This window comes from Aquila chrysaetos, chromosome 16, assembly GCF_900496995.4.
Source record: "Aquila chrysaetos chrysaetos chromosome 16, bAquChr1.4, whole genome shotgun sequence".
Lineage (NCBI taxonomy): Eukaryota > Metazoa > Chordata > Aves > Accipitriformes > Accipitridae > Aquila > Aquila chrysaetos.
The window spans coordinates 18,004,243-18,017,946 of NC_044019.1; the positions used below are offsets into that span (position 1 = coordinate 18,004,243).

Consider the following 13,704-nt stretch of genomic DNA (forward strand, 5'->3'; position numbering starts at 1 on the left):
GTCTAATGACCATGTAACAGGGCACGTTCAATTATTCTCTTTGGGTTTTAGAAAGAAACAGGAAGTTTGGCTATAAACAATGCAGTCATAGAATAAATTTCACCACAGCACATTCATCTGAAAAATATGCATTCTTTACAACACAGCCAGGAATGGCATTATGAGAACCAACATCCTGCTGTACTCAATTTTTTAATTTTTTTTTAAATTTTGTTTTTTTGTGTTAATTCTTAGGCAATGTAAGAAAAAACCTTTTAGTTAATACTGCATGTTTTGTGATGAGCGTTACTTGAAAGATGTGGATAGTGAATCAAAAGCAGCTGCTAGAAACCACAGGAAAAATAACAAGTTTGCTAAATTTAGTATATGTTATGAAATACATAGAGTGGAGGAAGAGTCAGCCATTGCAAATTTTTATCAGCTGGGAAACAATTACTATAGAATATTTCAGGTTTTACTTATAAAATAAAGATGACACATTAAATAATGACAGAACTTTTAATAGGACAATGTCAGTTGATCTACACTAAAACTTAAGACTAAAATACATCTGATTTTTGGTTACATTTCTGCTTTTAACTCCTTTTCATAATCTACAAAAATACCCAGCTAAACTGTAGCATTAATGAAATAAGAACAACTATTGCTCTGTGGCTTCCAATTGTCCCTAGAAAAAGCACAAAATTATTATTACTATGCTGCATCTTTTAATTATTCTACAAATAGGGTAACATTTCAACTCCAGCATTAAATAAACAGAGTACACTTGGATTATTAAACCATTTTCTTAAAATAATCAATAATGTTACATTTTTTTACAAAAGAGCAAAAAAATTACTTTACTTAGCCATCCATTTAATCTTAACTAATTTTAATAAAATTAATGCCAAGGTTTTACTTACTTTTTCATTTTCATGTGGGAAAGAAAATATTTCACAACCTAACAATGACGGTTGGCAATTAGAGATTGGATTAGGTTTTCCCTAGGTTCTAGCTTCTAAAGATTCCAAGTATTATGTCATAGCAGAGATTCTGTGAAGTACTTTACATCAAATGGGAAACAAAATGTCTATTTTTGAAAGACTGAGGTTGCCCAAAAATAATTAAATACATGTTTAAAAACAAACACTGCCAAGTAGCTGACACCCAAAATCTGACCTACCTAAAAAACAGAAGAATTATTCTATCAGTTTTAAAATCTTGCCATTTACACCCACACAAATCTTGCCAATAAATGCACTTACAGAAATATGTATATACATTATAGCACACTTGTACACATTCGTCCTGTGCTGGCCTGATAAAGTTGGCCAGCAGAGGGAGCAGAAGTTAATAAACCTTTTTCCTAGAACAAAGCTGAGAATCATTCATGCTATGTCAAATACGGAAGTAAATGAAAGGAACACCATATTGGCTGTCCCGTTAAAAAAAACGTGGTGGAGAAAAAGAAATTCTATGAAAGGTTTTTGGCTGGGATTTTTTTGTTGGTTTTTATCTGTTTTGAAAAACACAAACAAGTACATCGAGCTTACCTTTGTGCAAAACATGCATTTCTGTGTGACAGAACAATACATCCTTACCAGGAACAGCAAAATATTTTCTAAAGTTGTCCTCTATAACATTAATCTATTGTTTCTAGGCACCTTTTTCTGCATTTTTGTTACTTATTGTAAAGTTTGTACCTGCAGGTTAATCTCTGCTTCATAGAAAGTTAAGCAGGAACAGTAGTGCCTCTCTGAGTCTATATCAGTCAAAACCACCACAAAGAACGTTGGCTGTTTTCTCTCTTTCGAAAGCTGCCATCCTCCAGGCTGGCAAAACTAATGAAACAAACAAACAAAAAAAGAGACATATAGTTAAGCAGTAATATCAATTGTTTTAAAAAATATAACAGAATGTTATCTGAAGCAAGAAGCTCATTTCATTTAAAGTGAACATATGCAGGGCTGCAAAATTTGGAGAAAATGGGGAAAACCCAATAGGTTTTGGAGTTGGTCAGACTGATGTATATCTAGCTCTACAGACATCAAGGGAGCTACAACTCTACGAACTGAAGATGTGTTCCTTCGAATTCAATATTCAAGATCATCTTTGCAGGGTTTAACAGGCAACAACAGGAATAAATTGACATATCATGCAGGTTTCATTTGGATAACAGGTTGGAATTTGAAGCTAAAATTCTTATGTATCTACATTTTTAATTTCTCCACTTATTTCTACACTAAATTTATCTAATCAAACATAGACATTCTACTTACACCTACTTGCAAAATTATTCAATACTTACTCCTACAAAAGACTATTTATAGAGCAATATTTTTCATCCATTTATTGATTACCACTATAAACTTCATTGTGAGCATCTGAAATTTTATAAGAGGTCATACCATAGCAGGGGTATAAGTTTTGCCACCCCTGTGAAAAATATGTTCAGGTCTCATGACTTCCTAAGTCTCAGGGACAAAGAAAATCACTTGCTTCTCGGACTCAAAGGGGCTGCAGTTCTCCAAATACTTCATATGTACTTGGAATACTACATGTTTCCAAGCTCTTGCACAAATGAGCAGACTAAATATGTGCAATACTTAAAATACACCTCAACCCTAAGTCCTTTCAGTATTTGTTCCTTCAAGCTGACCAGGGCCATGGCAGTGCAAGTCACCAGAACCGAAGACAGAAATTCTGACCTCAGAAGAGAGATGCACAAGCAGCATGAACAAAGAGAGAACTACAGCTCAAAAGCAAGCAAAGGGAAAAGTGTACAGTTTTTCTTCTTTTTTAAATGACTGGAGTACAATGTTGGTTAATAACTTGTTCCCAGTAATGGAAGAGTGTGCTGAAATTCAGAAATCAGTTTGCTGAAGATTCTTGAGATGGCCTTTATGGAATTTTGTATTCACTGTTTCTTAAGGCTGAAGTCACATACATGAAAAATTCACAAGTACATGTTATTAGCAAAATTATAAACTTAGAATTTACATGGGGCAAAGGTAATAGCCCCTGTATGTATTAGAAATTTTAAAAAAATAGTAATAATTCTAGAATTGTTAAACAATGCAGATACCAAAGGAACCAGAGAGATAAGTAAAAAATCTCATTTTTCCAGCAATTGCTTCTTTCCCCTGGACAGCTGCTAAAAAATGAAAGAGCATGAAGAATAAGTTAGAAACAAATATTTACTACAGATTCATCTTCAGAACCACTAAATAAAACCTGGGTAGCCTTAGGTGAACAGCAGTTAAAACTCTGCCTCTGATACAGTTTATTTTATGATCCTGGGAAAATCTTCAAAACCAAAGTTTTCTCATGTTACATTCTTCAAATTCTAGATAGTCAGCTTAACACTTCTGAGTCTGTATCCTTAGAAGTGCTAAGCACCCCCTCCTGCATCTGAGAATAACTGTTCTGAACATCAAAAAGTACTCTGAGAAAAGAAATCCTAGTCATTCCAAGCTAAGCATCCAGTATTAGTCCATGATTTTGATAATACTGGCCTAATCTCCTTTTGTTTTTCATCCCATGTCACTTAAAAACAAGAAGATGCCATTATTAATCTCGCAGGACTGCTATAAAGATAAGGTAATATCATCAATATATACAGACATTATAACGAAAGCATCATTAAAAAGTTTGACAATAAGATCATTAGAGTTCTGTATGTATTGCAGAGTTTAGATGGTGTGTGGTAAACGAAGCCTGGAATCCATAGCACAAATAAGATAACCCCCGCAAAACTCTGAATAGTTATTTGTTCAATGAGTATGAGCCAAAACACAAAGAATGCAGTAAGATTCTGTTAATAAATAAAACCTTTCCATGGTATACCGTTAAAACTGCATCATCCATACAAGGTAGATCAACTTATGGTTGCTCATGCAGTCCTAGCTCTGGCAATTCTTAAGCTCTGAACACTTGAGTTTACAATCTTAACACTCTTTCAGGTCTGCCAAGTCTACCAGTTCTGATAGGAGATCTGTGCTGGTGACATTACCCTTTAGCTTTACGGGTAATCTCCCATCTCACACGTGTAAGCAGCAATCTATCAGATTTCTGACTATCTGGCATTCCTGGACAAAGGGCCATTCCGCATGCACCAAACACCAGCCAACTAAAAGCACGGAACAGCTTGTATATCCAAGTAATCCACAATGTATTCTGCACCCAAATGACAAATACGTGAGCTTGGGATGTGTGGCTTGTGCATAGCCAGTTTTCACATGATACACACCAAATCTACCAATTTTGAACTTTGAGGTATTGGTAAGTTCATTTTGAATATACTTTTTGTATTTATTTTAAAATAAAATAAATTTGAAAATAATTCTTTTTATTGTAATAAGCCATTATTAGCAGTTCTACTGCATAAAATTTATACCAACATCTGCCCTGTAAACTGGCAAATGCACAGGAAAACCAACAGCTAAATTTTTACCCATCAGAAGTGACTATTGATCTGGGCAGGCTGCTCTCAATAGCAATCGCTCAATCTTTATGCATGTCTAAACCCTCCTCAGGTCAGTGAGAAATCTTCCCGATTTCAAAATGATCTTGTGTATAATGTATGCTTTCTAGATTTAAGTATTTTACTAGAAAACAACAATTAGTGATTGTTAAAAAAAACAGCTGAAGTAGAGTACACCTACTGGCTACACAGAGAATTTGTGTTTTCAAATAAACTGGAAGAGATTTATAAATATAGAGATTGAGGATAAAGACAACATGCTCCTCCAAGAAATTAAACAATGAATGATTCTCAGCTTCCTTAAAATAAGGTAATAAGTGTAATATCTGAAATCCAAACAACATTGAGAAGAACTTTCCACATTAGTATAAATACAAGCTACTATCCAGTATGATTACCAGCACAGTCTGGCCACTAAGAACAGGAAAATGTTTCCTTACCAAACCAGATGCTATACCAAAACAGAAAAAAGCACCACTGTGAATATAATTCAAAGGTCATGTGCTTCTTCAGTAAACAAGAAAAAACCCAGAAGTTTAAAAATGAACATGGTCCCATATTGTTTCACTTATTTGCCAGAATTCTTGGAACCAGAACATAGCTTCTATCAAAGACAAGGAAAATTAGAAAGAATCAGATGGTCCAACTCACTATATATAGAAATAAGCCTCTAATGGTGGCGAGTGCTTCAAATCGACTCCACATTACAACTGATTGCCTTCTAAAATCTGGTGCAAATATCCAGAAGTTGCGCTGAAGAATATGTAACAGATCTTTTATTCAAGGTGCTACAATGACATTTCAAGCATTGTTTGAAACTGCAGGTGCCCACTGAAGCAAAGAACTTTCTCTTAATTATTCCCACAAATGCTTTCAGACTAAACAAGAAAACAGACAGATTTAAAAGTGGCACATAGCGTTTTAAAATAGTGTGGCTGGGTTTGCCACTTTTAAAAATTTTGTATGTCATCACCACAAGCCTTCTCTCTGGAGGCTAGATGTGACTAATGAATGTTTAAAAGTGACATTTGTTTCTTCTAGTTTTTATAAGCCAAAAACATCATCTTTGCTTGATTCATAAATTTGTTCCTTCTTTCCTATCTAAAGCCATAGCTGTACTCCTACTCCTTGCCTTGTCCTTCTCTATTAAAATAAATAATTTGCATAAATCAGCATATATCTTAGATATACTGTATACAGCTTTGGTGTCTAGAATCACAGAATCATAGAATGTCTTGAACTGGGAAAGACCAACGAGGATCGAGTCCAACTCCTGACTCCACACAGGGCAACCTCAAAGTTAAATCATGTATCTAACAGCGTTGTCCAAATGTTTCTTGAATGCGGATAGGCTTGAGGCCTTGACCACTTCCCTGGGGAGCACTCTAAGGTCTGTTGAAAAATTGAAGAATATATAAAAATAGTCACAATTTCTATTAAAGCACTGGAGGAATTAGGATGTAGGAAGAAGGCTTACTGGATACTGTGGAAGCGAAGACTGCATACTGTTATTATACTGAACAGTAATTATATAGTGTTCAAGGTTCATTAGAGAAAAATTATCCTTACCATGGCAGAGCTATATTATCTGTCCTCCATATCTGTAGATCAGAAATTACTCATTTGCTGAATTGCATGTTAGAACTTTGTAATTTACCTCTGGGCTTGCACCCCGAGCACAGCCAAGTCCATAAAAAACCCCTCGAACCAATATTCTAGTTGGGTCTATGTAGCTACAGACTGCTCTCTCTGCACTTTACATTGTTTTCTGTATCAACGATCTGGTCAGCTTTCCATCAGAAATCCACTACCCCTGATGGCACTACCAAAGTAGAAAGGGGAAAAAGCTTGTTCAGAAAATTTATGACATGATACATTCTTTGCAAGCCATCTGTTGAAAGCATTTTTTGAAGAGTATATACAGAAGACAAGGTCTGTGATATACCATTACAGAACCCTGCACTTAAATAATTATATTTAAAATATATTCTCACCCTATATATTTTCTTCAAAATAAATTTGTGCACTTGTTTCTTGTTAAATAAAATCCAAAGCTATCTGGATGCACATAAAATAGAAAACATTTGAACTGTATTGACAAGACTTGAATTAAATGATCCTAAAATGACTTTAGAATTTAAAACATCTGACACAGATATCCACCCTCCTTTTTAGTTTAACTTTTTCACCAAACATTTGATTCTCCCTTGGATGACTCTGGGCATAAAGTTTCATTTTATTAAGACTGCTTCTGTAGACTTTCTCTTACTTTTCAAATAACTGTGCTTTGTGTTCAACATGTATCATCATCATCTTTTCTACAATCCCCCCTGAAAATAAAGAACCATGTTCTGGACATTATGTGAAGGAAGTTTGTTTCATCTGGACTTGCATGACCTAGCACCAGCTGCTCAGTATTTCACCATTTCACCATTCACTTAAATATGGAATTTTGGCAAAGGGAACTTTCTTTTTCAGATGCATACCTCTACTTAAAACTAAACAAAACAATTGCAATGCTCACTGGCATAATAAAAAAGCAATGTTATTAAGCTGTAAATCTGAGGAAATGCTTGAAACTTCAGGGATCTCTCTGAATGTAAACAGAATACAAAATATACGCTGAATTTTATAACATCTTCCTGCTTTTCAACATCTTGTATCTAAGAAACTGCATATTTATCCTTAGCCTAGTCTAAAATAAAACTAGTGCACTTAAAGTATACTCCAAATTATTTCCAGGTAAAAGCCTGTTTCAAGTGTTGTAGAAGATTCTGATGACCAACTGTAAACAATTAAACTCAGCCATAAAGAAAAAAAATGGCTTTTAATCATAAAAGAAATATAAAGGCCTTTTCTACCCTGGAATGCACTGAAATACAGAGTTCCCCAAGATGAACCTTTACATGGTCACCTTGTGGCACCTGTGAACTGCCGGAACCTGCTGCCAGGATCTCCCACCAAGGTGCATGCAAACCAGCTGCCCACCTCTCCCACCCAGTCCAGTCAGAGGCTGGTGGGGTGCTGAAGCCAGGAAAGAGGTGAAGAAGCCAACATTACTGTATTTCAGTAATTCCAGGCTTTCTAACCTATGACACCAAAGAGACAGAGGAAAGGCAAAAGGAGTGTGAATACGCAGTGTTCATTTGAAATCAAGGAACTGCTTTCTCCCCTTACCAAACCCAAAAAGCACACTTAGGTGCCTGCACATGCTGGTGTTATTAGATACTACTTGTCCCTTAGCCTCTCACACCTGACACTGGTTGAAATTTTAGGGAATCACATTAGCAGTGGCAGGAGGGTTGTTTGTGACTACAGGTGACATTACTGTCCAAGAAGAGTTACAGGTGAGTCATCTTTCTCCTCCTTGCCTGCGACAGACTCTCCCCATGTACTGGGAACATTTCTACCTCAGTTGCCAGTCAAAGTAAAAACCATGTCAAAAAAGACACTAAGAAACACTTCCCCTCAGACAAAAGATCTTCAACCACATTCTTGGGCTTCCTAAGGCTGAAAGATCTCTCATTGGCACTAATCCTGCACAAGTGACAGATGAGGCACTCTCTAATTTGAACTACAGATTAAAGTGAGCCTCAATAATTAGACACTCAAGCTTGTCACAGAGACCCTGCAGCAAAAGTCCAACAAAAGAAGAAAAGTTAAAATATTTGGGAACATCTCAACTAAAATCAGCTAATTCATCCTCCAAAGCCAGAGAGATGGAGAAGTCTTTTACTGAAAGTCATCAAGAACTAGGTTAACCTCCCCCACACACTAGTAAATATATAAGCCTGGCTATACATCTACACATGCACATGAAAAAAATCAGTTTCAAGTTCATTGCTTTGCTTTTTTAAAACCTCGTAACACTGTGTAATTTTAAATGCCTTTCCACAATGAACTGCTGCGCTAAAAACCCAAACTTATAACAAGCATTTCTACAAGGACTGTATTCCTGGTTTGTCTTTTGAAAAAATATTTGAACCGGCTTTTAGAAAGAAAACTATACCCATCAAGAAACCAGTTTCTTTTTCTGCTTTCAGAACACTTAATATCTCCATCCCAGTGGTTTATTTAAAAAAAAAAAAAAAAAAAAAATCTGGCAAACAATTTTCTGACTATTTCTGAACAAAACCAACCTAGACTACAGATGTGGTGACTTACGACTAACTATTGTATGCTAAACACCTTTATTTCAGAAACAGCACAGGATTAATTATGACATTCTGAATGGGGTTTTCTTCCCAAAACAAACTTCTGACATGTCTATTCTAATTGTGTTTAGTAAGAAAGTGAAATTAGTGTCCTTGTGCTTAGACTTTTTATTCATTTATTTAAACCACGCTCCCTCCTCTTGTTTTCAGCCAAGTACCCATCAAGATAATCTTATGGCAATTTAAAAATTCTGAGACCCTTGGACCCAGAACCGTTTTGTACCACCACCCCCAACCCACCCACCATACTCTGGTCTATCTCAGGCAAAGAAAGTGAGACAGCTGTGGACAGTAACCAGAAATTCTCAGACGCACATCAATATGTCAAACCAAATACAAATACGTTAGGTGTCTGAAGCAGATATTTTATGTCAGAGAATTTTATCTTTTTTTTTAGCATACATTGTAAACTTCATCAAAAAGTTAAGAAGTCATAAATTTAAACTCTCAGGACTTAAAACTGAAATTCAGGAACACATAGCCTGTCTTCAAAATTTCTCTTACCAATAAATGCTTGTTAGTCAGGAATAATTGCTGCCAATGACACCATTGGTCAAAAGAATAATGAGAAGTCCGGATTCTAAATATTCAACATGAAAGTAGAAAAGACAGTTCCAATACAGCAATAAATTCAAGTAAGGCATGACTTCAGTAAATTATACTTCAGTCTGGAGAATATAGGTCTATAGCGAACTAATTGTGATTGGTTATGACAGAAAAAAGACAGTATGGGCGGAAAATATCTGATATTTAGTATATTCCTGAAGAAACACTGAAAGAAGGACACTGAAAAAGAGTATCATTATCAAAGAAATTCATTCTTTGTATTAAATGTTTGTGGTTTAATTTTCAGCATGAAATGGATAAAGAAGCATCTTTGTCCCTCTTAACCTATTCAACAACCACTGCTCAGGAGTGGTTTCCTAAATGCATTGTGACACTAAGACAACGATTAATTTGTTTTAGTTTTTTTTCTATTTTTACTGACCACTGTCTATACACTTGAGGAGACTGGTAGTCATTTGAGGTATACAAGGCTAGAAAAAGTTTCCATTTAGAAACATAAATGAGCATTTTATACATATTTATCAGTCAAGCATGAAATATTAACCTTGCCTAATGCACTCTTTTTTCTCCCTCCCTCTCCCCTGCCTTCTTTCTCTCTCGTTCTCTTTTGACAGTAGTAGCACTGTTACAAGAGCAGCCATAAACTTTTTCAAGTCTTTAATGACTTCCCAACTAATTTTCTAGATAATGCTATAAACTTTCTTTCAAAAGATATACAGCATGTATAAGTGTAATTATTGCATCGGTTGAATGTCCAAAATAAAAGTACAGCAGGATAATTAATGTACATCGCTCAACAATTAGAATTGGCACACAGTAAGCTATTTATACAACCATAAATTTTGATTTGCCATTTTAATGCTTAAATATTCCTCCAGAGAAACTGGTCAATGTTACATAAAATACTACTGCAATACACAAAGTCCTCATTATCTTGTTTTTATAGCTTACACCTGTACAATCAGATCCTAAACGACACTGTTAATACCATATCCAGCCTTGCTACCATGTTTGAAGATACATTCTGTTGCTCTCTAGCAATTGTAAAAAAAAGTGCAAGCAGACTTGTGCTATGATTTTGGCATTCATTATCTTTTAACTCCTTGGAATATATCTGCCAGAGAAGTGTTCGAAGACTCAACACTTAGAGAAAAAGTGCATGGGTGTGGGTATCTGTGGTAATGCAGTGTATACTAAAAAGAACGTTGATCTGAATTGACAGAGGCCTAGCAACTAAAAGGCCTGTGACTGCTGCAGCAAAACAGACTCAGAGATTTCAGAGAGATGCCAACAGCCTCAAGATGACAAAATACAGAACAGGAAGCCTTAAAATATGCAAATTAATTAAAAAGTCAGAATTTGCTCTTACAATAGAGAGCAGACTAGAACAAACCACGAAAAGGGTAATATATACCTTAAAACCCCTGAATAAAATGTACTTGGTGCGAACAAAATGATAATTGATTTATTTTTGAAATATATCCCTTCATAATGCAACCCTTAAACTCACTTGAAGTTCCAAAAAGTGCCTGGGAGGAGCAGCAGAACAAATGACAAGAAACCAGATCAATACAAGCCGCAGGCTGCAAGTTAGCAAATGTAATACTGAGAAGGGATATATGCTTCTAGATCTGGCTCTCAGGGAGTTTGTGCCACAGCTCCCATGTCTTATATAAAATCTCCATGTTTTGGGGTAGGTCATACTCAACCTGCACAGGATTCAGTTAACTTCTGAATCTCGCCTTGCCTGATACCTTCGCTCCATGGACCGAAACAAACAGGTTTCCTGAGACCAGATCTAAGTCTCCTGGTCTAACCATTCTCTAGAAATAATGCCAGCAAAATGGTGGTGCCACCTATCACAGTGAATTATCATTACCTCTTTCAATCATTTTGCACATCAGACACCAAGTTAAAATACATTAATCTACCTTAATGTGTCCTACTCTTTTATTTTCAAATCCAAATCCTATTATAACTCAGTGTGCCTCCAAGATCCAGAACACGGACAACACACCCCAAGCAATTTTCTGCCAGTTTAGCCCTGAGGGAGCCTGTCCCTCCCAGCGTCAACGCTTACATCTAATAAGGGGAAATTAAGGGGACGGAGGAGGGGATGGTTGGCATTGGGAAGGGGTTTTTGGAAAGGCTGGGGAAGTTTAAATGGGTTGGCAGTCACCTAGCCCAGCATGAGCCCCTCTAGCAATGGGAATAGTAGAAGGCCTGAAAAGAGAGCGTGTCCACGACATCCTACAACCTGTCACCTTGCCAAATACACACTCGCAGCAACCACTCCCACCAGCCACTGCATTATACCTCACACTGCCTGCTCACCATCGTCCTCAAGTTGACCAGAGATGCAAGGGACAGAGATAATTACAACAGTTTACTGCACCAAAAGCTTTATTCAGCTAAGAGAACTTACACTAAAAATAAGCAAAGGTAATTACAGGAAGGGTAGTATACTTCTGGTCTGTTCATTTTGGAAATTTAACAATACTTCTTACATGCCCTGTGTTACTATTTCCCACTTATGGTCACAATCAATTTCCCCTATTGCAGGTGTGAATTTCCATAAAGAAACAGAAGAGAAAGTACATAAACATAGGAAAATAAAATGTGGCTAAAAATCTCACAAAGAAACATCTTCTCATGTGAGTGAAAGCCTAGACTAGGACCTGAAATAAAGAAAAAAGTTTACTGGATTGCAATATGAATGTATCCCATTAATGAAGTTCTGTACACTGGCTGCTACTACTGAATTTTACATTTCCACAGCATTAATGAAGAAAAATATGAAATGCATTTCCTGTCAGCACTCTCACCAAAAACACAGTAAAATAAGAAGCATGAAAAGACAGCTGAAAAGTTCGGTGCTTTCCACTGAGTTTCAGTTTCCTGTGCAGAAAAATGGGATCAAAACCATGAGCCATACTTGTCCTCTCTTCCCACAAAATGGAGGCCTATATTATAATCCATGGGCATTACTACTGGTCTATATTACAGGATGTCTTTAATAGGTGTTGTAAGAGAAACACTCGTATGAGAGTTTGCCAGGCAAAAGCTCCAGTATGAACTAAAAGGCTTTGTGTCACTGCAGATGCTTTCACATGCACTGCTGGCATGCCAGCAAACAGCTGTTTTGATGAATAGACTGTATTTCCTCCAGGTAGGTTTGCAGAATTTAGCAGTTTCTGAACAAAGAAGATAATAGATTCTAAAATCTGTCAAAATGAAACTTAGAGAGGTTTGGCACTGAGAAAGTTTGTACTTGTTAGGTTTCTATCTAATCATGGTAACCGCTTTTCCCTTTTGGCATTTCTGCAGACTCCTTGTTTGGCAGACATCTTAAACTTAAGTTTTGCGTAATCACCATAAGACTGCAACTTGTATGTTCTCCATTCTCCACCACATGATAATTAAAACAGAGCAAATTAAATCATTAGAAGTTTTTATGGGGAGCATGCTTCTCTCATAAGATGTTACAGGAATTAAAAAAAAAAAAAAAAAAAAGAATTTAGAAGAGAGAATGTGAGAACCTCTGATAAAATTCAACATTTTCAAACAGATTGGTTCAGGTAACTTGCATGTAAGAGAAACGAACTGAGTTCTTCACCACTAAAGTTAATATTCCACAAGTTTTCCAAAAGGGGGAAATCCCAGGGAACTGGAGACTGCAGACATTATTCGTATGATTTAAAAGGGTAAAAAGAACATCCATAGGAAATTAAGAGACTAATTAGTACAGCATAGTTTCCATGGATTAAAAGACTAGCTTGCTGACAGACTGGAAAAGATAACCGTTAGCAGAGATGCACATCAGTGAAGCCACCTCTGCTGAAGAAGCATTATACAATTCCCCACCCTCCTCCCAGCTAAAAAGCCTCATCCTTTCCCATGTGTCATTACTGGGCACTCACAGAACTACTAAGAAAATCACTTTAGAACATGGTGTAGAGAATGCAGAAGAGAGTTTTCCAAATAAGAGGGGAAAAAAAAAACAAAAACAAAAAAAACCACCAAAAAAACCTGGGGCTGGAAAACAACTGTCATATCATGAGTTTAACAGAGCTCAGCTTTTTTAGTTTATTGCAGAGAAAGTTGAAAAGCACGTTATAGAGTAGCCATATGTAGATAAGGTGTTTGCTAGTGAGGGGATTTCAGGTAAGAGTGTTCCAGATCCGGTGTACTACAACATCAAGTCATCATCATAAAAATTCAAACCTCAAAGTAAGATGTCATTGTCTAGTCCGTTAAGAGGATAGAAAACTGGAACAGGTTATCAGGGTAAGCATTAGGCTCCCCTCAGTTGGAGCTGGAGTCTTTCAAGTAAAATTGAACAGCTTTTGGAAGAAATTATTCACTCCATGTGTGTCAGTGCAAGTCAGCCGAGACTGTTGTGGGACCCGAAAATCTGTATATGAAACCTCGTTCTTTCCTTTTCAGGGCCTGAACATGCTC

The 13,704-nt window shown here is 36.4% G+C and overlaps 1 protein-coding gene across 6 annotated transcripts in view; it reads right to left on the bottom strand.

Moving 5' to 3' along the window:
* The window catches only part of SBF2 (SET binding factor 2), a 286,112-nt gene that overhangs the window by 169,636 nt on the left and 102,772 nt on the right, over positions 1-13,704 (bottom strand). For all 6 annotated transcript variants that reach the window (XM_030039020.2, XM_030039019.2, XM_030039025.2 and 3 more), the window contains exon 3: positions 1,683-1,820. In XM_030039020.2, the coding sequence (XP_029894880.1) occupies positions 1,683-1,820 (138 nt within the window). The remainder of the gene's footprint in view (positions 1-1,682; positions 1,821-13,704) is intronic.